The sequence below is a fragment of the Cyprinus carpio genome, chromosome B4, assembly GCF_018340385.1.
Source record: "Cyprinus carpio isolate SPL01 chromosome B4, ASM1834038v1, whole genome shotgun sequence".
Lineage (NCBI taxonomy): Eukaryota > Metazoa > Chordata > Actinopteri > Cypriniformes > Cyprinidae > Cyprinus > Cyprinus carpio.
The window spans coordinates 20,290,219-20,316,771 of NC_056600.1; the positions used below are offsets into that span (position 1 = coordinate 20,290,219).

Here is a 26,553-nt window from a genome sequence, read left to right on the forward strand (position 1 = left end):
TGTATTTTTTAGCAAAACGTTTGTCTTTCTGTGGCTCTAATAAAGTCTGTATGCTTCATATAATATTTAATATAGATTGCGCTTTCTCTTTCCGTTTGCCCTGTTTTTTAAAAAACAGAACATTGTTCCACATTGTTCATTCTTGAAGAAAATTTAGGTTCCATCTGGTGATTAATTAATCTGTTTTAAACTGCCACTTGAATCGGATGAGACGCATCCAGTGTGTGCGTGTGATACATGTGAGCTGCGCTCAGTTTCTTCTGTTAACATTAGTTAATAAACTATGAACAAACTTAAATGATCAATATAATAATTAACATTATTATTATTATTATTTTACAAAGTATGGTACAGTACTGTTTTTCTTAATGGTAAAGCATTATTTTGGTTTTCACTCTGTATCCATTTTAAAAACTGTCGGTTGATTAATCGGTATCGGCCAGTGTGGTCCAACATAGCTATCAGTATGGGTAAAATCCACTATCGGTCAACCCATATTACACATATTTATTGGAAAGAGTTTAAACAATGTTTTTCATGCTTGTTCAGTGAACCATAAACAATTATTGCACATGCACTTGTGTAATCATTTAGACATTTACAGACAGCAGACAATCAGTACAATACAGTTCAAATAGTAAACATAGTAGCCTATATAGGACATAAATAGGTAGACTGCTCCTGGATTTTGAGTCTTTTTTTATTTTACAGATTAGGGATTTTCTATTTTGTGGACATATATGTTCTTAACAAGCTGAACATTGCCTAAGTCTGAAGTAAGCAAGACATTTGAGAAAACCATTGTTCACGATTGTCATGAAAACTGTTTACAAACCACCAAAATGGCTTAACTTTTAAATACTGTGCAAAAAGTAATACATTCACAAATTTTATTAAGCCTCAGTCTGCATTAAACTTAGACTTAATATAAACATAATATATTCAAGTATCATTTCCTATCAGCCATTTGGGTCCATCTCTGTTCGGCACCCACAAGTGATTTTTAAAATAGCTAGCAACAGGTTTCATTTGAGTTTACAATAATTACCCTAGTAAGTGCCTTAAGGTGTCTAGAACATTCCTTTGATGTCAATCTTTTATTTCCTTTTAGCAGTTACGGTAAAGTTAGTAACTGTATTTGTTTGAAAGAAATTATGCTCTAGGAAAAGCAAAATATGCTGTTCTAGAAAGAAGTTTTTCGTTTTCAGTTTAGTTTCAGACACTTTCCTTGGCCATTTGTTGATGTAAATATAATCTAGTGGATTTTGCGTTGGTCAGCTGGGACGGCCATCACGCTTTAATCACCGCCACGGCCAAGCAGCAATCAGACGCGCTGAAAGTGGCGAGGGAATCGGTTCGTCAGAGGCACAGCTGTTTGAATACCCAGAGAGAAGCAAGGGCTTTTAATTAAAGAACAGTCACAGTACAGTGGACCTGCTATGCTTTCCCGCCGTGTCATTTTACGGGGGGAGGAGAGGAGGGGTGTGACAGAGGAACTAAGGAAGTGTGACAAATGCTTATATGATTACACAAAGGTGGTGCGATAAAACGGGAGCAGAGAGAGGCAAGGGAAGGGGGACGTGTAAAATATACCAATTTTCAAAGAAATTGCTTTTCTAAAGATATAAACACAGAGGTAACAGCCCAGAGAGGAAGGTTCATGCCTTGAAGTGGGAATATAGTTTGGGATGAACTGTAAATAGCAGCTAAAAATACTGGACACCTGTGGAAAAGAACAACACTGGCTGCCGATATTACTGTTGAATGAACCTGGACCACCATGTTGATCTGGTTTGATAGGTTTAGAGGGGTTTTGGACATTTGTCAGCCTTAAGCCCAAAGTATACTTAGGCTTTTAGGCATTCGCGAGGGACTGCGTACAGTGCGCATGACACAAATTTTAACACCAGAATAGTATGCGGTTATCGTACAGGTGATAGATTTTTGTAGCCGCGCATAGGCTACTTTTTACACTTAGGTCACACATATGCACTGAATTTGTTTTGCACCAATCAGCTGTTCCACAAGGTGGCAACACTGTCCCAGGCCGTCAAATGAAGTATACTTCTGAAAGGCTATGTGTTTGACTGTATGAATACGCTGGTGTGCGCGTACAAAAACTAGTATACCTTGGGCTAGTTCAAGCTCATTTGTTGTGTTTTGATTTTTAACTAGTTTAACCAGCAATAATTCATTGATTAACCAGCTTCACATGATCATCCTGTAATTATTTTTTTAAATGATTATAATACATACATTTTGCATCATTCATCAGTATGGCCCAAAACAAACAAATAAACAAATGCATTTATAAACACACACACACACACACAAACAAACAAATAAATAACAAAAAAAAAACAATTAAATCGCAAAAACACCAAAAACAAAACAAAAGAATAAATAAATATACACGGTATGTCTTTTATATATATATATATATATATATATATATATATATATATATATATATATATATATATATTTATATATATATATATATATACTATACTTATCTATACTGTACAAATACTGCCTCACAATTTCATAAAACTTCAAATAAGGTAAGCATCACATCTTAATCATCTTTAACCAATGATCTTTAAAATCTTTAACTGATTTTAAAAAATTACAAATACGTCTCAGTTTCTCTGATGCCTAGGTCTGATCTGGAAATGTTCCAACATATCTTTTGGTTCTGGAACAACAATCCGATCAACCTGACAGATATTTAACCATTCAGGGTAAGGTATTTGTGTTATGGTTATGATTAGGGCTAGAGATAGAGCAACATTCAGTTATCAAGTAATCATTTCCCTCTGATTTGCTAAATCATATGTGTGTGAAGGGTAGTTCTCAGTGAACCATTCAGCAATACATTGGCTTTGAAACCAAAGACAGTGGCCAAACACTTAGCATTTAATTTGGAGACCATCAAAGCAGCAAAGCAAGTAGAATTCACTTGGGACTGAGGCACAGATACCATTGTTTTTTATTGAGTAAACAATCCAATATTCCAGACCTGGCTGAAACTTGCACAAGGTCCATCAGATATCCTGATATCCCACAAGTGTAGACAAGCTTTTTTATCACGCTTGTATCTTGTCACAAGTTGTTTCTGCCACTTTACTAAATGCCTCTTCCAGCACTTTCACTGAACTGTGCTCATCTTTATTTCCAACACCATACCATTACCCCAGCCTTCACATGACACAAACAATCTCCTACTAAAAAAAAAAAACCTTTGTGTTCAAGGTTGAACAATACTTAGCAACTTTCATTTAATTTGAGCAGTTCAAGAATAGCCTTCAAAGATTATAGTATAAATTGGAAAATATCTTTTGTTTAATGGCTGTGGGGCTGCCAGTAATTTACTGTAGGCTTACAGGAAATGTTTATTTAATTTAAATGTATTTGTAGTTTCATGTAAATGTATTTCATATCTCTACGACAGGAGAATTTTAACTGAAAGAGAAGAAAAATCCTGAAAGGAACCAGGCTCAGCTGGACTTTTCATTTCATGCAAACTTTGAGCAATGTGTCTGTTTGTAGAATTTCTTTATTTATTCATTTATTCTTTCATTCTTAATAACCATTATGCAATAAAGTTTTTTTTTCTCTCTCTCCATATTTTACTTTGAGTTCCTTGGACTATGGATCCCTTCACTAAGAGCACCGGAGGAATAATATTACACCCAAACATTATTTGCTTGCATTGATAAGAATTGAGATAATGGTTTAATTGTAAAGAAGGTGCATTTTAATACTTGTTTGTTTGTGACTTTTCTACTCACAAATTACTGACAATGTCTGCAGCAGCATGTCACCTTTTGTAAATCAACATGATTGTAATTTTGAAGGTTACAGTTAAACTGCGTTATACAGTAGTCTATCAAAAAACATTAATAGCTACAGAATCTGCCTCAATTTCACAGACTGCATTTCTGCCCACATGGAATTGATAATGACAAGTTCTGGAAAACTTGAAAAAACATAACATGTCTAATTACCCATGCAGAGTCTGACTTACCTATTACACATATCTATTATCAATAAAATGAATATTATTTGATGACAGTTACAAAAAAAAAAGGTTACAGTTTATTTTAAGGTGTCCTTGTTACAGTGTGATTATACATTTAAGTAATGAGTAATATTAATTAACTACTGTACATGTGCTTACTATATGGTTAGGGTTAGGATAAAGATTTAGTTTAGGGTTACTTGCATGCAATTGTGTATAATTTATTGTTATTATAATAGCAACTACATGTAACGTGTAACAAGGGCACCTTAAAATAAAGTGCTACAAAAAAAAATTACAAAATGTCAAAATGTAGTCTGCATTCTATCAAAATATTCTCCACATTAAAACAACTGTTAAGAATCCTATAGTACTATTATTTTAGTTTCATTTATTGAGCTGCTATTCTGAAGTTTTATAAAACTTGAAAATGTATAGCTCTACACTAAACAAAAGCATGACCTACTTTTAAACTAAGACATTTTCTTAAAATAATTAAATAATTTTAACTCTCGCATTCTAAGTAGCCTGAACAATGCATTGTTTCAAATCCAATTATATGCGCACATGGCAGAATCAAGGCTAGTGTGAGGAGAAAATCAAGAGGCTGGAAATTGAAGGAAAGACTTTTAGGCAACTAATGAATAACACAAACAGTTGACTAATTACTGTAGATGGCATCATTTAAAGGCTGTTCAGAAAAAAATAGAGGGATGACAAAATGAGAGAGACAGACAAATAAAGAGCTTGACAGGTCTGCTATGTGTGGCTGCCTTCAGCACAGTCACAACTCAGTGTGGGACCCCAGTGAGGCTGGAGGCAGTTACCCTGACAACTAACCGCCAATAATGATGTCTGCGGCTTTGATTGACACCTGCTCGATCTCTCTTAATAACATGTATAGAGATCTCAAACATGAATATATGGAGATCTCACTCGCTTTTTCAGTTCCCTATTTTCCGATCAGATATCTTTTATCATTTTAACAAGCAGAGCACACCGGCGCTACTGTCGTCAGGTCCAGGCTGAGAAATAAATTGGATCTGTGTGAGAAGAGAGTAGCTAGACGACTCCTACAGAACAGTTAGTCATAGAGCAACTAATTACATGAAAAAGCCTTAACCAATTTAGCATGGGATTTTCTGTTCTTCTGGTGTCGGCTACTGCAGCCAAAAGTAACCCTGCATGAAGAACAGAAGAGAGGACTACGTGACAAAGCGGAGAGGAGAGAGAACAAGATTAGAGGAAAAGTGAAGAGAATATTAGAGGAGGATAAGAGGAGAGGAGAAGATGAAAGGGGAGAAAGATGAGGAGAGGAGAGGAGAATTAACTAAGTGAGAGGAGAGGAGAGGAGAGGAGAGATAACTAGATTAGAGGGGAGGAGAGAAGAGGAGAGGAGAAGAGAGGAGAGGAGAGGAGAGGAGGGGAGAAATAACTAGATTAGAGGAGAGGAGAGGAGAGGAGAGGAGAGAAGAGAAGAGGAGAAATAACTAGATTAGAGGAGAGGAGGGGAGAGGAGAGGAGGGGAGAGGAGAGGAGGAGAGATGAGGAGAGGAGAGAGGAGAGGAGAGAGAGGAGAGGAGAGGAGAGGAGAGGAGAGATAACTAGAGAGGAGAGGAGAGGAGGGAGAGATAACTAGATCAGAGGAGAGGAGAGATAAGAGGAGAGGAGAGAGAGGAGAGGAGAGGAGAGGAGAGGAGGAGATAACTAGATTAGAGGAGAGGGAGAGGACTAGAGGAGAGGAGAGGAGAGATAACTAGATTAGAGGAGAGGAGAAATAACTAGAGGAGAGGAGAGGAGAGATAACTAGATCAGAGGAGAGGAGAGGAGAGATAACTAGATCAGAGGAGAGGAGAGGAGAGGAGAGGAGAGGAGAGGAGAGGAGAGATAACTAGATTAGAGGAGAGGAGAGGAGAGATAACTAGATTAGAGGAGAGGAGAGGAGAGGAGAGGAGAGGAGGAGGAGAGGAGAGGAGAGAGAGGGAGGAAGAGGAGAGGAGAGAGAGGAGAGGAGAGATAACTAGATTAGAGGGGAGGAGAGGAGAAAGGGTAGAGGAGAGGAGAGGAGCAGAAGAGGAGAGGAAATGAGAGGAGAGGAGCAGAAGAGGAGAGGAGAGGAGAGGAGAGGAGAGGAGAGGAGAGGAGGAGAGAAGATGAGAGAAGGGGAGGGGAGAGGAGAGTAGAGGAGAGGAGAGGAGAGGAGAAATAACTAGATTAGAGGAGAGGAGGGGAGAAATAACTAGATTAGAGGAGAGGAGAGGAGAGGAGAGGAGAGATAACTAGATTAGAGGAGAGGAGGGAAGAGGAGAGGAGAGATAACTAGATTAGAGGGGAGCACTCTGAGGGGGCCTATACGTCTGATGGGTGGAGAGGAGAGGAGTGGATAGGAGATGGGTTGAGAGGGGGGGGGAGAGGAGAGGAGAGGAGAAATAACTAGATTAGAGGAGAGGAGGGGAGAAATAACTAGATTAGAGGAGAGGAGAGGTGGATTAGATGGGAGGAGAGGAGAGGAGAAATAACTAGATTAGAGGGGAGGAGTGGATAGTAGAGAAGAACTGGTAATGGGGATTAGAGGAGAGGAGGGGAAGAGGAGAGATAACTAGATTAGAGGGGAGGAGAGAAGAGGAGAGGAGAGGAGAGGAGAGGAGAGAGAAAATAACTAGATTAGAGGGGAGGAGAGGAGAGGGGAGAGGAGAAATAACTAGATTAGAGGAGAGGAGGGGAGAAATAACTAGATTAGAGGAGAGGAGAGGAGAGGAGAGGAGAGGAGAAATAACTAGATTAGAGGGGAGGAGAGGAGAGGAGAGGAGAGGAGAGGAGAGGAGAGGAGGAATAACTAGATTAGAGGGGAGAGGAGAGGAGAGGGAGAGATAATAATAGAGGGGAGGGAGAGGAGAGGGAGGAGAAATAAGAGAGAGAGAGAGGAGAGGAGAAATAACTAGATTAGAGGAGAGGAGGGGAGAAATAACTAGATTAGAGGAGAGGAGAGGAGAGGAGAGGAGAGGAGAGGAGAGGAGGAGCAATAACTAGATTAGAGGGGGGAGGAGGAGAGGAGAGGAGAGAAGAAATAACTAGATTAGCTAAGAGAGGAGAGGAGAGGAGAGGAGGGAGGAGAGGAGAAAAAATAACTAGGAGAGGGGAGGAGAGGAGAAGGAAAAGAAGAGGAGGGGAGGAGAGGAGAAATAACTAGATTAGAGGAGAGGAGAGGAAAGGAGAGGAGAGAAGAGGACAGGAGAGGAGAAATAACTAGATTAGAGGGGAGGAGAGGAGAGGAGAGGAGAGGAGAGGAGAAATAACTAGATTAGAGGGGAGGAGAGGAGAGGGGAGGAGAGGAGAAATAACTAGATTAGAGGGGAGGAGAGGAGAGGAGAGGAGAAATAACTAGATTAGAGGAGAGGAGAGGAGAGGAGAAATAACTAGATTAGAGGGGAGGAGGAAGAGGAGAAATAGAGAGGAGGAGAGGAACTAGATAACTAGATTAGAGGAGAGGAGAGGAGAAATAACTAGATTAGAAGAGAGGAGAAAATTAGAAGAAATGAGAGAAAGGGTAACAGAAAAGAGGAGCGGATGAGGGGAGAGGAGGAGAAATTAGATAGAAGATAATTAAAATACAGGATGAGAATAGAAAATTAAAATTGAGGAGTAAAGTAAAGAATGCTGAAGGAAGCGGGAGGAAAGGATGACAGAACAACAAAAAAAGAGAGATTAGAATCAGAGGAGGGGAGGAAGGAGAGAACAAGAAGAGCAAATGAGAGGTGAGGAAATGACTGGAGGAGAGAAGAGGAGCAGATCTGACACTGTGAGGGAGGTGGAAGGCATAGTGTCACATAGCACAGCTCACAGGGAGGATGGAAAGAGAGTCACAAAGACGTGACCCTGGGTTTGAAAGACTGCTAAACAAATAAAGCAGCAGAACATGTGAACATCTCTTTCTGCTCCTCCTCTCTCTCCTTCCATCTGCTGGGTTGTCCTCAGACCTCTGTGAAATCCCAGACGATTCTATTTGGCTTTGGCTTTTCCTGTAGAGTGACCTGGATAATGGCTCCTCAGAGAATATGGCATCTCACTGAACTAGATTCAAAGCGCTCCGAGAGAGAGGCGCCTTCACATCCACAACACAAGCACTTCACTTCAGCAGCTCTACACCTGACTTGAGCGGCTCAAATTGGAGAGACTTCTCAATTATTGATGTAAGACTTTGAAAAATGTCACAAATGCTGAAGCTTCTAGGGATGAGAGACAGAATATGCAAATGCGAGCTGGACACTGGAACTGTTAGTTCGCATTACACTTTGAGAAGTAATTCGGAGCTCTATGGCCTAGTAAACATGACAATGCGCAGAAATTTAGTGATTAGTGTAGTACAGGTAGAGTCGGTCACACACACACTCACTCACACACACACACGGAACACGGGTGGCCATCTGCAGTGCTATTGCTTGAAAACTCTCAGTGCCTTTTTCAAGAAACCTGCCCTAATTTCATCTGACAGGGGCTGTGAGAGCCTGGAACCTGTTTGCATACGCACTCTCTTTTGCGGACTACACCAATGTATGTGCAGGAGTTATTACCACATTTGCATATTTATAGTCAGGATTGCCTGATTTACTTCTTCTGTAACTTGCATTGTATACAGCGTACTATGATTGAAAAAGATCAGATTTTATCCATTAGGACTTCAAAATGCTTGTGTGGCCTTTGTGATGTCACTCAAAAAGGAAAGATGTTTCAAATACAGTGAATGATTGCGTTTAAAGTCATGTACAACACATTCAGGAATGTGCAATAAGAAAGTAAATGTTGACTTCCTGTTCGAGTTTAATATGCAAAGACAGCTATTACTTGGCCCATTCATATTCTGTGTAAACCAATGCTGTAAATCATAACTACTTTTGCAATTCTGATTGGTGCTGCTAGTGGCACTGGAAAAACACACTTCACTTTTAACCGTCTAACCTCATTCCACTCATGCGTATATGTTAAGAAATGTCTCATTACATTCTTCTAATGTGAGATTATAATCTGTCTTGTGTAAGCAAAGGTACAGAACAAGTCTCTCTGCTAAACGAAATGTTCGAGGTAATTACACACTGTTTGTTCCAAAGCACATTAGCAAATGCACTGTTTAATATTCATGAGGAGAGATGGTGACTTGGATTTGGAGTGTGTACTCCACTCGCTTCTAATCACTGGCAAAGATTCAGAGAAAAACAACAGACTAAAAAAATCTTCAGGCTGTTTTTATCTTTTTTGCTTATTTAGTACCTGTTTCGTTTATTTAACTCACTTCGACCAGTTTCAGGAAGAATGTGTTATGAAAGTCATGACGTTTATCAGTATTATGCAGTAGCCTTTTAAAAATGTACGTGTAGTAATCTAAGAATTTGTTTCCTACTAACCAGAAATCCAGGAATTTGCTCTGATTAAGTGCGAAGACTTAAGCCCCGTTCACACCAAGAACGATAACTATAAGAATAAAGGTATTTGCATCCAAACCAGCAATTGATATTGTCTGTTTATTTTCAGTGCATGCTCGTCTGCGGCTTTAAATTCTTGAGGTCGTTATAGCAGGATGGATTCTGATTGAGTGTCAAAGTTTTTATCATTTGTCAGATGGAAAAAAAATCATTCTGAAAGTGATTCCAAGGATATTGTTTCTCTGTGCCTTTATCGTTATCGCTGTGGTGTTTATTGTTATTGTCCTTGGTGTGAACAGGCCTTTATGCTTTATTGTTTATAATTTACTAAATAGCAAGATAAGTAATAGGATGGAAATAAAGAGCTAATGTTAGCCATTACTCCGATATATTTCATGAGGAAAATTATTTTGACATTTTTAACCATTTGCACAAAAATACACAGAAACATAAAATACAAAGACTATAAATCACTTCTTTTGGATCCGAGAGAGAGCAAAACTATTCATATTGGGTTTTTTATATTAATTGGTATATTATATATACAAATGGTATAAAATATCTATACATATTCATATTTGTATAGTAAGAAATTAAAAAAACTGCATTATGATGCTGTTATTCATTTTTAAGCCATGCAAAAATGTATAAAATTAGAATGTAAAAAAAAAAAAAAAAAAAAAAAAAAAAAAAAAATGTATAGCCCATAAAATATGTACTTGACACTTCAATGTGATTTAATTGGTTGGCTGTAGATAGTATCAAGTGTAAGCTGATTGTGAAAGTAAATGCATTCCATATGCCAAACTGTATAAACATCCAATTAAACTGGAACGTGAATTTACCCTAGACTAAAAAATAAAGGTTACTTTGTCTGTATTCAGTAGGCCTGTGTATTATTATAACACACCATGTGCTGAATTAGGTATTGTCTATTTATGAATCCAAACAAACCAAAGCTGAAAAAAAAAAAAAAAAAAAAAAAAACACATCTCATTAACAGACATAGAGCTGTACTTTCCCAGACAGCTGTACACACATATGGGAACGTACAGAATGGGATTGTTATTCCCCCCCATCCCCAGAACTGGATTTCTACCAAGGCAAAACCCGGAACTGTTTTCTACCAAAGGGGGCCCCTGGGACCACTTGCTGAGGGTCCCCAAAACTCTAAACACACCACCGAGACCATAAATGCATCATGAACATCATAATTTGCCACTTCGGCAGCCCCTCAGTGAACAATGACTGACGGTAATGGGCACGTGAACTTGATGTTATTTGGACTACTTTATTTACTGTAATTAAGCAAGTTTGACATTGTGTGAGGCGTCAGCAAGAGGGATTAGACCAATTTAACAATAAACATTAAAATGAAAAAAATCATACCAACCTTTACTAAACAGTACTGTGGTAACACCATGGAAACATGTAAACACCATTACACTGAAAGCAGGGTCAAAGTGAAGGACGACAAATGACTGGGAGCTACGGCTGCCAAACAAAAACAGTAAACTCATAATTAAAACAAGGAAAAATCTGTAAAATAACAGTTTTTTTTTTCCTCTGTAAAACCTTTAATGAAAATTTCTGTAAAATTACTATTTTGTACCATATTTCAATTAAGATATTTTACTGTAATTTTACCGTTTTTGTTTGGCTGCTGTAGCTGCCAGTCAGTTTACTTATTTTTTAAGTTGTTTTTTTTTTTTACAATTCAGTTTATAATGCATATTCATAGATATTTTATAGTTCTACTCTTGTTTTCATGTTTTCTATTTCACTTTTCAATAAAATGTTACATTTAATGACAAAATTTTTTAAAAATTATTTTATTTTTAATTATATTCTATTTTTTCATGAAATTCAAGAATTGTGCCATTTTTATATGACCTTTTGCTTATAAATATATCTGGACATATTTTCACTACATCCTCCTATATATATCTATATATATATATATATATATATATATATATATATATATATATATATATATATTAATTAAAAATTTATATTAATAATATTTAAAAAAATTAAAAACAATGATCATATAAAAGGTTAATTTTAAAATGATAAATGAATGAAAATAAGCGTCATGTCATTGACTCAATATTAGATGGCAATACTTCAATATATACCATAGTAGGCAGTGATTATCATATTAATTAAACATGTTATTACCCTGGTATACATCCATTAATAAACATATGTAATCATACCCAAAACCATAGCAATGCAGGAAATCTGGCATATAGCATAAAAATGCCTTGTCACTTGGTGTATTCTATTTATAGTGACATTATAATTTCGCCTACTTGCAAATGTCAGAATTTTGCACTAAATGGCAACATGAAATGGTCGGAAAGAGCTGAGTTAATTTGAGGGAGATCTTGTCGCAGAGAAAGAATGCAGTAGATGAAATCAATACTGGAGTCGCTCTTTGAGAAAAGAGAGCCACTGGGTTGGCGAGAGCTCTTGTAGTAAGTGCAGCTGACACAGGCAGTTGAGGAGACTGTAATTAGCTTTAAGGGAGTGTTCAGGGACTCTAGAAACATTCGCTGTTATGTTTCTTTGCTAGCGTGCTTAAGGAGGCTTTTCAGTTTGATAACCCTATAACTTAGCTTTAAAACACAACTCCCTCAATCTTGTTTAGAAAAGGTCAACTACTTTTTATGTTACGGGTGTATGCCAGCACAACATCTGTGCTCCCCCTGAGGGCAACTCATTCACCTTCAAGGTTGAAGTGAGTGTTATTGAGAACCAGTTAGAGGTTTCAAGTGTGATGTGCCTTATAGACTACACAGAGTAGGATTGTGTGGTATATTGCCACAGAAAAGTAAAATAAAATACTAAAATGGCATGAAACCATCAGTTTTGTTCATTTTGATACCAAACAATAAAGTCCTTCTATTCAGACCAGTTATGCAGTCAGGCAGCATGAAAACACAAAACCATTTAGGGGTGTAAAAATAAACAATAATATAATGTGATGTATTTATTATAGTTTTTTAGGTTAGTAATTATTATTACTATGCAATTACTATTTAATACCTACTGTATTACATGTGTACAACATATTAATGAATTAAACCATATCAGCCAATATGGAAAATATAGTCCCACTTTCAAGTTCTTAAGAGCCATTTAGCTTTTTTGATAGAGGCAAAATTAGCATGGTTTGTTTATGTGCATATGCATTATTAATATGCTTTATTTTTATTTTTGTTTGCAATTTGTGTTTATGAAGCACAATTTATGATATCACACTTGTTGTTTTTCTCTTGCTGATCATTTTTTTAAAACAATTTTATCAGATTTCAGTCTTTCACTATTCAAGTGCAGTACATAGGAGCTGTGTTTGCATAGCTGGAAACAGCTGCCCGGGGCCATTATGAATATGGCCACCGATTAAACAGACTTGCCTTGAAGGGACTTTAGATTACATCAACTCTGTCACAACAAATGCTAAGCATGCTGAGCCAAAAAGGGCAAATGTTAAATTAAGAAAGTTCTTACTATTGAGTTTTGTATGTAGGGTCATTGTCATGGGAGCGTTAACTAGTGTTACTGAGAATTGCCATCTCACTGAGTGTATGGGTGCTAGACCTATGAATTCAAGCTACATTTCTGTTTGCATGTCCATTGTTTATTTTCTGAATAGAATACTGTTATATTCATTTTGCAAGTATGCAGTATATATGCACAGTATGCAAACTGAATAACCAGATAATCAACTAAATTTGCCAATATGTGCAGCATACAGAAAGGTAACTGCATGACACACTACATCCCAATATGCAATGCAATTAACTTGCCATTTTTTCCTTCTAAATTAACAAAGGAGACAAATATAATATCTATGTAAAACATGTCTTTTTCATGCTGTCTTCTTTTCTCATTATTTGGTTGGGTTTGGGATGGTTATTATTTTTGCAATTATCATATATTAATGTTTCATTTATATTATGCAAGAGGAAATGAAAATACATTTGGAAAATATTCAGAGACATGCAACTAATTTGCAAATAAACCATTCTGTGAACCTGCTTGATTTAAAGATGGATTACAACTACCTGTAAGCAACAGATTTCATATATATTTCAAATACTGTTTTAATGAATATCCTGTCATAATGATATGAAATGTAGCTAAAGTATACACTTTTATCGTCAGTATCACTGGCCCATTCATACAACTCTCGGAAGATTTTAGCATGATAATAGATATGACAATATTAATGTATTTGTTCTTGGTGGAATAGATCTGCTACACTGCTGAATTGTTGCTGCTGTTGGTTATTGCTGCTGCTGCAAAGCAAGTACAGGAACGACTACCAGTACATACGTCGCTATGGTGCTTTGATTATTTAGGACATACTGCCTCTGTACACATATCATATACAATATCCCATAGCAGATCTATACAGGTGGAGCTGGGGAAGGTGGAGGCTATCAGAGGAACTCTGCAAGCGCATTGCAAAATGCTCTAGTAAATGCTAACCAGCCATTGAAATGTAAAACAGCTCGATCATTGGCTGCGTATGCAACAAGAACCAATCAGCTTGTGCCAAGTAGTTTATCTCTGTGAATATCATCAGTTTGCGTTAAGGACCCATTAGAGTTTCATGACAGAACTTGGCATTTGTACATATATGACCCATTTCTGTGTGATGTTTGAGTCATATGTGCCATATATGTGTCATAATTGGTTTCTGTGATCATTGATTTTTCCCTCTGAATACATTGCTTGCTAGCTCATACCTTCGGTGTATTTCCAGTGACTGGAAACAACAGGAAGCTTCCAGGAAGGTGTCTGACTTTCACATTGAGGGGCAGAAATGTGTGATAAAGCACAGCTATGGCATGAATTTTTTCTTTTTTTTTTTAGATGTTTTGACCGTCTAGCTTTTTTATAGTTCATGCTCTGACATTGTTGTCAAAGCTCTCAGCATTATATTTTCTCTGAAATCTCAAGACAAGTGAAAGACAGGTGGTATGAAAAAGAAAAACATTCTGTGGAAATATATTGCTCTCAAAATCAGTACTTAGCCTATTTGTCTTCACAAACAAGATACTGTGAAAACTGTAAAAAGAAGTCTGTTAGTGTTACGAAAATCTCACCAGGGAAAGACAAGAAAATGATATAGGCATTTATACAATAACTTAGCTAGACTGACTAGTCACTAGACAATCATACTTAGAATTCTTTAGATTTCAGAATTAAAAGCACAGTAACTTTTTGTATAATACTTAAACAATATATGGTTTACTTATCTGTTCATCTTGATTTATTTGATAAGAATAAAGTATATTTATAATGCGATGCTAATCTGCATAGCATTTATAACTGAACAGAAAACTATAAGTTAACATTTTCTGCCTCATTCTGTGACAAGAAGCCACTTCAGATCATAAAAGGAAGTTATTTCAAACACCCAAGCGATGTTATAAGTGAGCGTGGCGTAAAAACATGTTATTGTATGTTTTGTTTTGTTTTGTTTTTTGTTTTGTCGGACAACAGGTTTACAAAGCTTACAAGTTTGGGGAGATGTTCTGCGCATGTTACAGACTTGATTTTTGTGGTTTTGATTTGCGGATGTTGTTTTTCCTATTTTATGTTATTTAATGTATGTTAAATTAAGAATATCTGATTTTGTGATTTCATAATAACACAATAAGCCAAATTTCAATTTCAGGTTTATATTATTAATTGTGTAACTTCATCATTACGGTGACAAAAAGGATTGTGGATCAGCTACAACTTCCTACAACTACAACAACTGCCACTGTGAATGCTAACCAAATAAAAAAAAGAAAGTAAGCAGTATAAAATGTGTAAGCAGTATACATTGTAAACTAATATTTAATTTAAAACTTGAAAACTGTTTTTGACTCTTATTCACCTTACCAATACAACAGTGGTCTTGGATTTCAAACTGACACCTAGTAGATACAATATAACACAAAAGCAAAAATGGCACTGTATAAACACTTACTGGAATGCCAATAATGACTAATTTATTTCACAACCAAGAGTCCATTATTGTAGGGTTACTGAGATTAAGCGAGTAGAATTCTACAGTTTTTTAGACCACATCATTGGAGACTCTTATACGAGTTATCCTCTTAATATCATTAAATACAAAAAAAGTACACAATGCATCAAAGCACTTGGTCACTAGGCATTTTCGTGGTAATGCTTGGTTGTTACAATTGTTTTTAAAAGTTGCATAAGTGTTCAACTCAAGTCCAAACTAGATGCTGTTTCCTGCTTTAAAGATGAAAGTAAACTGTAGGCTGCCCTTCCAAAAGCTCTTGGCCTGTAACCAATGAGGAAAATGTACATTGATTAAATACTGTCAGTTGCTGGGCTTGCAGTGTTCTGTTCTCTGCTGTACAGCCTGCCTGAGTCTTCCTTATAGAGCGTATTGAGCTCTAGCTCAGCGTGTTTCTTGTCACTGCTCAATACACTCAGACACACTTTTCATTTTCCTCAATACAACCCATTATGTGATCTTTATGGCCTTAAAGGTCAATGGAGCGGCTTCCAGCTGTCCTGACAGATCATGGTGCCAAAAATACCACTGTGAGATCAGCTCAGAGCATTCTGGTCCATACGCAATTCAGTCGCCATTGTTTCACACTCAACAACAATTTAGCATTTCAGCAAAAGACGAGGGAGCTTTTTAAATGTTGATGTTAATGAAACAAATGTATTATTCTTTACTATTTATTTTTAAAGCAATTTTTAATGGACCAACCTCCAAGCAAATAGCTGTTTTTGTCTAATTTTTGGCTAAAATTAGATGAGCTTATTAATGGATGAGCTTTAGCTTTAGCATGCTAATGTTAAAACTCTACATCCTTCAACAATACATTTCAAGACAGCTGCTTTAATACTTGTAATATTTTAGGCTAATTGTTGGTCTATTTGCACATGTACAGTTAGACTTTACCTACAGCATCGCAACTAGCTGTTTTTTTTCAGTATCTCACGCCATTAGCAACGCATGTTTTGAACTTTCAAAACAAGACTTATCCATTCTGTTACATTCTGGTTTTCTCAATCCAGTTGTATTTTAAACGCAAGGACATCTCCTGTGTTGCCGTCCCTCAAGAAACATTTCTGAATGGTGTATGGTAGACATAAAACTGTCTAGATAGTCAATTTTGTAAATGTACTGTGTGTTTGACATCAATGTGTAAAAGTAGTCCCACATAAATATTAATTAACTTAAAAAAAAAAAATAGAATAGAAGTGAAGATCTGAATAGAAGATCTTGGCATTTAAACCCCTCCCTAGACTTCCACTTATTTTCTTCCACTAGACTTCCTTATTTTCTACAGTAATCAATACTGTCACAGATTCCTCACAGAGTTGTATTTAACCCACAATATTTGTAACATTTATCAAAAACATGCCTCTTGCTCAAATTTTGCCTTTTTCATTCAACGGTGACCTCCGGTTTGAAGCGGGCGGCTTGCAAGGAAAAGCAAATCAGCACAGTAATGTGTCATCCAGTGCAGTATAAATCTCCCATCAAGCCTGGGGAGCAGTAGACCAACAGAGGTTCACCAACGCAATGAGTCACATAGCAACCAGAATTTACCGCTTCGACGGGTTGCTGGAAACCCAGTGAGCGTTTGAGTCGGGGCCAATCACACAGTCCGCCTGGGCAGGTCATCATCAGCCGCTTCAGAGAAAACAATGTTTGTTCTACAGAACAAATAAACACAGCCCCCACCCCTTATTGAAGACACACACAAAAAAATCACACACATGCACCTAAATACACACACAGGGAAATTTGCAGCTATTAATTCCAACAATACAGTAGCACCTGGATCTACTTCAAGACTGCCCTCAAGCAACTTATTCAATTCTACTCTCATTTCATTCTACATGCTTTAATGCATTCTGCTACTAATAAATCCAGCAGCCATGTCTGGACTGAATGCAAGCCTTCTTCCTGTTCTGACCTTGCTTCTATAAAGAGAAAGCAAATTATTTTTTCATATAGTCCCAAGAAGTGTGTGATTTCGCTCATCATTGTCTGGGGACAAATAGCGTGCAATGTCAAGTAGAGCCCTGCAAGGGGCCTCAAATTTAGGCCTGAGCCCGGCCCTGGCCCGAGATCCTCAGGCCCTAGCCTGTCCGACAGCTTATCAGAATTACCGGCCCGAGCCCGCCTTTTTCCCCCTTCTCCCTAAACAGCTTATACTACTGTTTCAGCTATATAAATAGTTCAGTTATGTATGTAATAGCAAAGTGATTATATTTTGTTTCGTTTTTTTAGTTAATTTAGAAAAACGTTTGGAGCATTTTTTGTTCATTAGATATAAGTTTTAGTTTTTTTAAAGTAACAACCAAGCGGCCAGTGGCAGACAGTGAGCCTATGTTTGATCAATTTAGCCTTCTCAAATCATCATGACTTGCCTATAATAAAATCTATACATATAAAACAGATCAAGCATATAACAGTGTTTAAACATTAAACCCAGATAAAAGTGCGCTATATCCAATAGTTTGTGAGGAGACATGGAGGTGTCAGTGCGATCACTTGCATTTTTTTCAGTGGATACGCCATCATTTTTGCTCATAAGAGCAATCATTCATAACTGCAAAGGGTCTACTTTTATTTGTTTGCACTCACAATATCAACAAAACGTTGTGGTTTTATAAAATAAAGAAAACAAACATGATGCACTTTCTGCCGTCTCGTCTTTAACAGGAGTACAAAAATGCACAGAAACTCAGCGAAAACATGCTTCAAAGACATGATAAATATAAATGACTACTTAACGAAATAAAACAAATCGAAAAATCTTTCATTATAATCATAATCTGTAAAGATGCACTTCTTTTTAAAGGCGTGTCTAATAAGGAGATGGCAACTTCATCCTTGCAACACAGACTCAAAAAACACTAGTTTATTAGTAAATAATTCAGATATCTCCTTACTATTTCCCCCTGTCACATTTATGGTAATTACTTTTGCCGGAGCTTTGCGGCAAGCTTGTGCCTATTGCGTGTACTTGAACCATGACTGAAAATTGGCCCAAAGCCCGGCTCGAGGGGTGTAAAAAAGTAGTGGCCCATCTGGCCCGGGCTCAAATGCAGGGCTCTAATGTCAAGCCGCATCAACTAAAGCAAGTGGCCTCCCATCAAGGGCAGCTGTAAAGTTCTAGAAACTAAAATGGATACTATAGTTCACCAAAAAATTTTATTGCGCCTGTGAGATTTGCTAGTCTAGCGAGTTTGTTTACAGGAGCAAAGGAAGCAAAGTTTCCTTAAAACCAGTCTCCTCTTGGCTTATATCGAAATCCTCTGACATTTTTCTTCCTCATTTGGAGCCGTGTGAGGCACGTTTTATTATGGATAGATGTGCTTTATTTGACTACTTTTGGGCTGTTGAACAAAAACACCAGGAAAGAGCCAGGAATTTTTTTTAATACAAATCCGATTGGATTTGTCTGAAAGAAGAGAGACATAAACTGTACACCTATGCTTATTTTTGGGTGAACTAACCCTTTGACTACCACAGGATGACATTTATTTTCCTTTTTCACAGTATTGTATAAAGCGCTAAATAAAGGTGATTTGACTTGACTGTAGTCAGAGAAATTAACTAGTCAGTTAAGATTGCTTTCAAAAAACTGTAGTAATTTTGTCGCAAATTCAGTTGATTATCCAATGTTGGTTCAACAATACAAGGGGAAACACAGAATCATTGAACATATGTTGGTAATGGCAGAACTTATGATCAAAGTTTGCTAATGAAACACATTGCTGAATAATTCATTTGTTCGCTATTGTATTGTATGGCTTCAGGAGACATAAAGTACAGAGTCATATGGACTACTTTTATCCAACCTTTTTGAAGCTTAAAAGCCAGTCCCTATTCATTGTATAGTTGCATACCAAATGAGACCAATACATTATTCAAAATTTCTCCTTTTATGTCCCACAGAAGAAAAAGAAAAAGAAAAGTCATACGTTTGGAACGACACGAGGGTGAGTAAATAAACTATTCCTTTAAAGCCACAGTACACCACTCAAGCTCCTGTGTTCAAACAAATACAAATACATGAATAAATACGTAAAGCTACAAAGCAAAATTAGGACAGACTGGTTAAAATCAATTCATCTCAGGGGATCAAACACATTTCCTGGCCGGAAACCGTGTAAATTATACACCCACACTCAGATTCTCATGCATTTGCACACCCAGAGATCCAAACCACCTGCAAACCTGTGCTGCTTTGATTGCTTTAAAGAATTTGCTGAACCAAATATTAAAATTATGTCATAATTTATTCATTCTTATGTCATTCCAAACCATTTTTTTTCTTCTGTGTAATGCAAAATAAGATGTTTTTAAGAATATCCAAGCTGCCATGAAACGGAAACATAGTGGAATGACACTCTCAAGCTCAAGAAATGATAAAAAACTAAAACAAACAAGTGAACCCACCATGGCCTGATGTGAGGTTATTCCGTGAATAAATTCTGCATAAAATTAAGCATGCTGTTTTTCATGCTCAAAAGGTGATCTAAGGATACTGGGTTGTGGAGCAGAAATGTTGAGAAATCCCCCTCGAGAGAGACTAGACTCAGGTGGGTCTGTGGGTGCTCTTTGACCCTCCAGAATGGTTACAGAATAAATGAGACCCCTAGTACCTCCACCTGAGCAAGAGCTTATTAAAAACATTCCTAATGAGCATCTCCTAATGAAGTTAGACATGATTGGCAGGCTGGATCTCAGTAGAAGACTTGTTTGTCAGGCTGGGTATGAGTTTATTAAAAACATTCCTAATTGAATGAGATTAGTTGTTTAAGATTGAATGAGACGTAATTTAAGTTTGTAAAAGTGGTGTTTCAGGATGTGTTACAGTTTGGTAAATTCTAATTGGGGATGTGATGGTTTTAAGTGGTGTTTCAGGATGTTTAGTAACATTAGGATACAATGTACTTACATTAAAAAAAAAAAAAAAAAGTTTCAATCTGACTTACAATTTACGCGATTGAAAGAGCATGGAAATCTGACTAAACCTCACTTGCAGTGTTACATATCATCGAGGCTGAGAAAAGAACACAAAAATGTTTTGTCACTATTTCATTGTATTGTGTTCAGTCTACTAAAATATGTACAATTACAGTTTCTTAATCAATTTGTGTTAGGATTACCTGAATCATTTTTATGGCACACTGGACAGTTGATTTGATAGTGTTTCATTTTCAGTTACTTTGACATTTCAAAGAGTTTCTGTCATGTTCAAGTTAAAGTAATTACTTTTATAAGACATCAGATTTACGATTTACAGATTTAGATTTAAATTTTATATTATATAGGCCTAGAGATACAGTATATAGGCCTATATAAGTCTTAAGGGTGGACTTTTTTGACTCAGACCACCAGGGAACACCATATCAACACTTTATCAATATCAATCCAATTGTATTAATGTTGCATTACTATTATAATATTATTCTGCATGGAATATGCAATTCCTTTGTAAATGACTAGGCATCAAATAACAAAATTCTGTGAGTCAAACCGGAAGGAATTTAACACAGGAATTACCCTGCTATAGGTGAAGTGAAGCCGTTTACCAATCACTCTCATCAGAGTCCGTATGGGATTCTTATCTCTCTGTGACAGCCCACACCAGCTTTAATAAAGCCATAAAGAGTGGGAAATGCACATTTATGCATTTCAGAGTGGAACACTCCAATTGAATTACACTGGGTTACTGATTACTCAATACAAGAGGAAATACTTTCATTGAATTTTAATACAATACAACTGAGAGCACTACAAGCACTAAGTTGAACATTAGTCGCACATAAAACTTAATCTCTAAGGCATGTTTCCCAAAAGCATAATTTTCTGTGTTATGGGTAAGTACTGTGGAACTTTCTACTTGCTTTTACAGTTTATCAGAGAGAGAGGAACACAAATGAATTGATATTAATTATTACTGCAAAGCCATCGATGACTACATTTGAGAATAATTATTGCTCACAGAATGAATCTGTGCAGGCCTGAATTTGTGATGTGTTCAACAGTGAGTCTGTGGCATTACTGTAAGGGTTCCACCAATTATTTCAAACTGTAAAATTTAATGAAAGACCTTGTTTAAAAAAAATAGAACAGTAAAATAACTGCTCCACCTCTCTGGAACTAAATACCTTTTGAAAAAATGGACATGAACAGTCAAGTCGTATTCACAACAAGGACACTCTGAGACAATTTTGAGGCAAAGTTGGGCATGCCATAAACTTTAAACATGGCAGACGGGAACCACTGCTGTAATGACTACGTTTTATTATTTTTTTTTTTTTTTCTAATTCATCTGCACTGCTTTCTGTAGCATTCATTTGACTGACATTTCAGAATCATCCGTTGCAGTTAATGCTTATATGATTACCAATTTATTAGAAGAGAGCTGAACCAGATGATGACATCACTGAATCCTAAATGAATCAACTTTAACTGGAAAAAATGACTCTTTGTTATTGCCCTCTTGCTTTATTGACACAATATTTTCCTATTTGACACTAAAACTGCTTACAGCTGCTGTGACACAAATCTGTATTGTATAAAGCGCTATTTAAATAAGTGGCTTGACTTGACTTGACCAATGAACACTGCATCATATTCAAAACCTGTTTAATATTGCCTAAATATCTTCTACACCTTTTGGCTTTAATAAGATTTCAGGCAAACATGAAGGTTTGAATGATCACTGTCCTTTCCAACAACAAAGCCCAAAACACAAAAAACTCATAATTACAAGTTCGCAGTATGACATTTCTCATAGCAAGTGAAGGCAGCATAATGAACGAGTGAACAAACAAACAAAACAAAATCTGAATAAATAGACAATCAAACTAATGAACATGTGCTAAGAGTATAAAACCTAAACGTACCAAATCGTCAGATTCCTTTTTTTAATAATAAACATCACAAGTAATGAAGACATCTATATTAGTTGTACATTTACTGATCTATGTGTAATGTAATTCCTCGACAACAATATAAGTTTCAGATATTTACAATTTAAAACTATATAAACTAATATAACTTGATTATACATGCAGTTTCACAAGCTTGCATTGAGAGAATATATGAAATATTTTTACTTTTAAAGATTAAGGACTAAAAGGTGAATGTATATGGGATCTTTCAATTATATCCACTTCTTACTCAAACCAAAAAAGCAATCCAACTAAACAATCTCTATAAAGCCCTTTAAAACAGACTGCATTTAGCCAATGTAATCCAGTCATGTTAGAAATTCTCTTTAGCCATTCACCAACTTGTACTGTGTGTGATTACAGTGACCTAACACCTCATGCACTTCTAGTTTTCAATAATTACACGGCCAAGAAACCGCTCACGCTGAAAATTGAACCCTGGCCACACTGAAACATAATTAACAGCTAAAAAAACTTTACAACGCAGCTGTGGTGGGCCTTGAAATATCCACAGCACTAGACACTAAATATAATATGCATCTTATTAATTTGCATTTTATTTTAGGGGGTTTACTGTGACTGAATACAGACACTCTCCTCTATCTGCTAATCTGATAACCATGGTGACAGTGGTAAAGTGGCCCTACAGTAGAGGAATGCACCTGATCGTAACCATGGCACCACTTCTGTTCCCTTCCCACCCGGTGCAGTGTTGCAAAGGAGCTCCTAGATTGTGTGCATGCATGTGTATGTGTGTGTGTGTGTGTGTGTGTGTGTGTGTGTGTGTTTGTGTTTGTGTGTGTGTGTGTGTGTATTCCCTGTTGCACAAGCCTGCCCAAGGGGACATGGAGCATAGTAATTCACTGTCAACATCTCCTCACAATGGCTGAGCGGACAGCTCCTGCCCACTCGTATTTGTTTATGACAGCAAAGCAAGATGCATCACAAACTTATACACATAAATTATTCATATGAACAATCTCTAAGTGCACAACAATTGATAATTTTCCCAAACAATTTTTTTTCCTGCTTTATTAAAGCCATCATTTTTCAGCTAAACCAAAAACAACAGGCTGTTGTTATGAGATATGAAATAATCATTCTCCAAATGGCTTGCTTCTCATGGGCGAGTGAGTTCAAAAGGCAAATCAGCAGTAATTCTATAGTATGTAGAAGATTTATTAATATAAAAACATTTTACACTTTGAAATTAGAAATGAGGCAGATCAATCAAAACAGTATTTTAAAAGATGTCAAGCTTGTGTGTGATAAAAGACTTCAAATTATTAAGAAACTTAATTCAAATGATCATATTTGTGTGTAAATGTATGGAGTTTTGCATTTTAATTAGAATTGAAATAAATAAATAATCTAAAAGGTTTTTGTTTTTTTTGGAAGCATAATAGAAATCAATTAATTTAATATAAAAACAACACAAATCAATGAGAAGTCTATAAAACAACAAGTGTGTGGTCAGGTTTTCCTACATTGTGAAGACGAAAAAAAAAAAAATTAATCCTGAATAAGTAACATGTTATAAGAACGGTTTAATAAACATACCAAAGAACAAATATCATTAATTCTGTATGTAATTCAATGGAAAGCCCCCATCATGATATGAAAACAAACGCGAGTGTGTCTATGTGATTATGACACACATGGAAAAAAAAAAACAAAATCATAATCATTACGAAATCCTCCTTTAACCAAACTGTAGCAAATAATTTCACTTCTTAAGCTGTAATCCATTTTAGAAAAGCACCACGCAGTTATTCCAAAACGAAACAAAACTTATGTTAGGCATAACAACTAACAGAAGCGTTGTGGATAGCTTTTGTTTTGGTGCGAAAAAAAAAGAAAGAGACAGCTAGAGAAACTCCGAGAGTAAAAGTAAGGTTGAAATATATATACAGTTTTTCATTATAATATCCACACATAGCCTACTACACCGCATAAACACACTTACAGATGATATTTCTGGAAGAAACCAGGTTATAACCTGATTTTGTGCCAAAATGTCACGCGTAATTGCGTCTTCTCCAAAATGTACAATTAAAACACCACACGTAATATTAATAATACAAAGGCAGTTGTGCGTAAAGTGTGAGCGGTACGTAAACGTTCCTCACCTGCATGAGACTGTAATCTCAACTTTTGTAGCAGGAATAGTGGCGTTGAGCGGGTCGAAGTCTCCTATCGTCGCCATATTCAGGAAACCGCAACTGCTCAAGCTGTTCATGGCGAGGAGGTCTCTTTAACCCTTTTAGACGGAAGAGGACGGACGTTCTCGCCGCTTTACGCGAGGGAATTCATGGGCGAGTTCGAAAGACTGCAAGGAGGAAAGCAGAGCTTCTGTCAGTCCACAGCAGAGACAGCGTCCCCTCTGCTCTCCATTGAGAGAGTGTGAATGTGTTAGAGAGTGTGTGCTGCTGCGCTGGCGAAGGAGCGATGCACACTTGGAGAATTCTTCGCTGTGAATTCATCTGAGACTCGAAACAGATTTAACACTGACAATGCCGTGACAGATACAACAACAGTTTGTTCTTAATGCCATTCTGCTTCATGTTATAAATAATAATAACTGTTGATTCGAATTGAATAATAAAAGCTGATTCAATCTTTCTATAACGTTCTTTCACAAACTGAAGTATTGGGCATTCAGGACGTCATTTTAAATGTCTTACACAACTGCAGCCTTTTAATAAAAATTTTCTCTAGCAAAAAAAAATTTATTTCTTTATTTAAGCAAAAAAAAAGTGACTTAATAGGACTATACCATTAAAGCTCATTGGATATTGAGTCATGTGATTAAACATACTGTAATTTCATGGATCAACAACTGTTGATCAATTGATTTATGTATTCACTTTATACTAATTGGCAAACAACTAGGATGACCATCAATACAAATCATTAAACTCCTGCATAGACAGTTTGAGATGAACCCACAAATGTACACATACTGTACGAAATAAAAGCGAGAATTCAAGACCAATTTTCTGCAGGGTTACAAATGATTCATTTTAATAACAGTGAATGTTACTGCAGCTGCTGTTAGAGTCTTTAAATGAATGGCAGAATTGAATGGATTGCCTATAAGTGGCTCTTTTGTTGAAATACAAATGAGACATTAAATATTCAAGTGGAAATGGAAATAAAAAAAGAAAGACCTTTTGTATGCTCTCATACTCTAAAGCAGATGTTTAATGTGCCACTGTTTGCTATAGAAAGTGACTGATGGTATCAATATGCTTGTAATTATTTAGGAAACCAGTTTGCCACCCAGCATTGAGTAAATGCATGCATATATGCATATATACAGAAAAAAAAAAAAAAAAAAAAAATCTGAATTGCAGTAGAGTGGTTATACATTTATTGAATAGTTAATTCTATATAATAATAAAGCAATTGTATTAAATGTATTATAATTATAAATTTCATCTTATATTTCTAAGTTAGCGAAAATGATTTTTAATAGTTGTAGTTTAAGTTAAAAATAACATGGTTGTTTATTACTGTCCATCCAGCATTATAAAAATTTTAATTTAATTTAATTTATTTTTTATTTATTTAATTTATTTTTATTTATTAAAAATTTAATGTAATTTTTATTTTTTATTTTTTTTTTTTGAAAACTGTGTATTTTTATAATATATAAATTTTATTTTTTTTGGCATATATTGCTTTTTTTTTTTTTTTAAAGATAAAGATCAAAATGTATTGTTTTAAACATGTAACATAATAGGACTTACAGTATATTCATTTAATAATAATAATAATAATCATAATAAATTCTAAAAAGGAAAAAAAAAAAGTCTTCAAATGCATGTTCTTTCAGACATACAGTCAGTGTATTTTTGCTACAATAAATACTGTATTGGCCAATCAGCATCCAGGGCTGTAATTTTATGTTGTTGTTTTTTCACTTGCTTACAAAAAAATTAAGATGAAAAATTAGACCTCCTCATCTCAGCAGGTCATTTTCATTATCTCCTCATCCGATTCCGTACACCTGAATGGATTTACACCTGAAACAGAATGGATTGCTTCATCAGAAATAGCCTTTAAATCAATCAGAATGTCTCACCAGGAATGCACTTTCATCAAGAGATAAAACATGACATTTTA

General features: G+C 36.1%; 1 protein-coding gene across 1 annotated transcript in view; it reads right to left on the reverse strand.

Annotated features, from left to right (window-relative positions):
• LOC109055048 (copine-8) overlaps window positions 1–24,893 on the reverse strand; it is a 100,521-nt gene extending 75,628 nt beyond the window's left edge. Inside the window, exon 1 of the mRNA XM_042722359.1 lies at window positions 24,555–24,893. Within this exon, the coding sequence (XP_042578293.1) occupies window positions 24,555–24,664 (110 nt within the window). The 5' untranslated portion in view covers window positions 24,665–24,893. The remainder of the gene's footprint in view (window positions 1–24,554) is intronic.
• Between the last annotated feature and the right edge of the window lie 1,660 nt (window positions 24,894–26,553).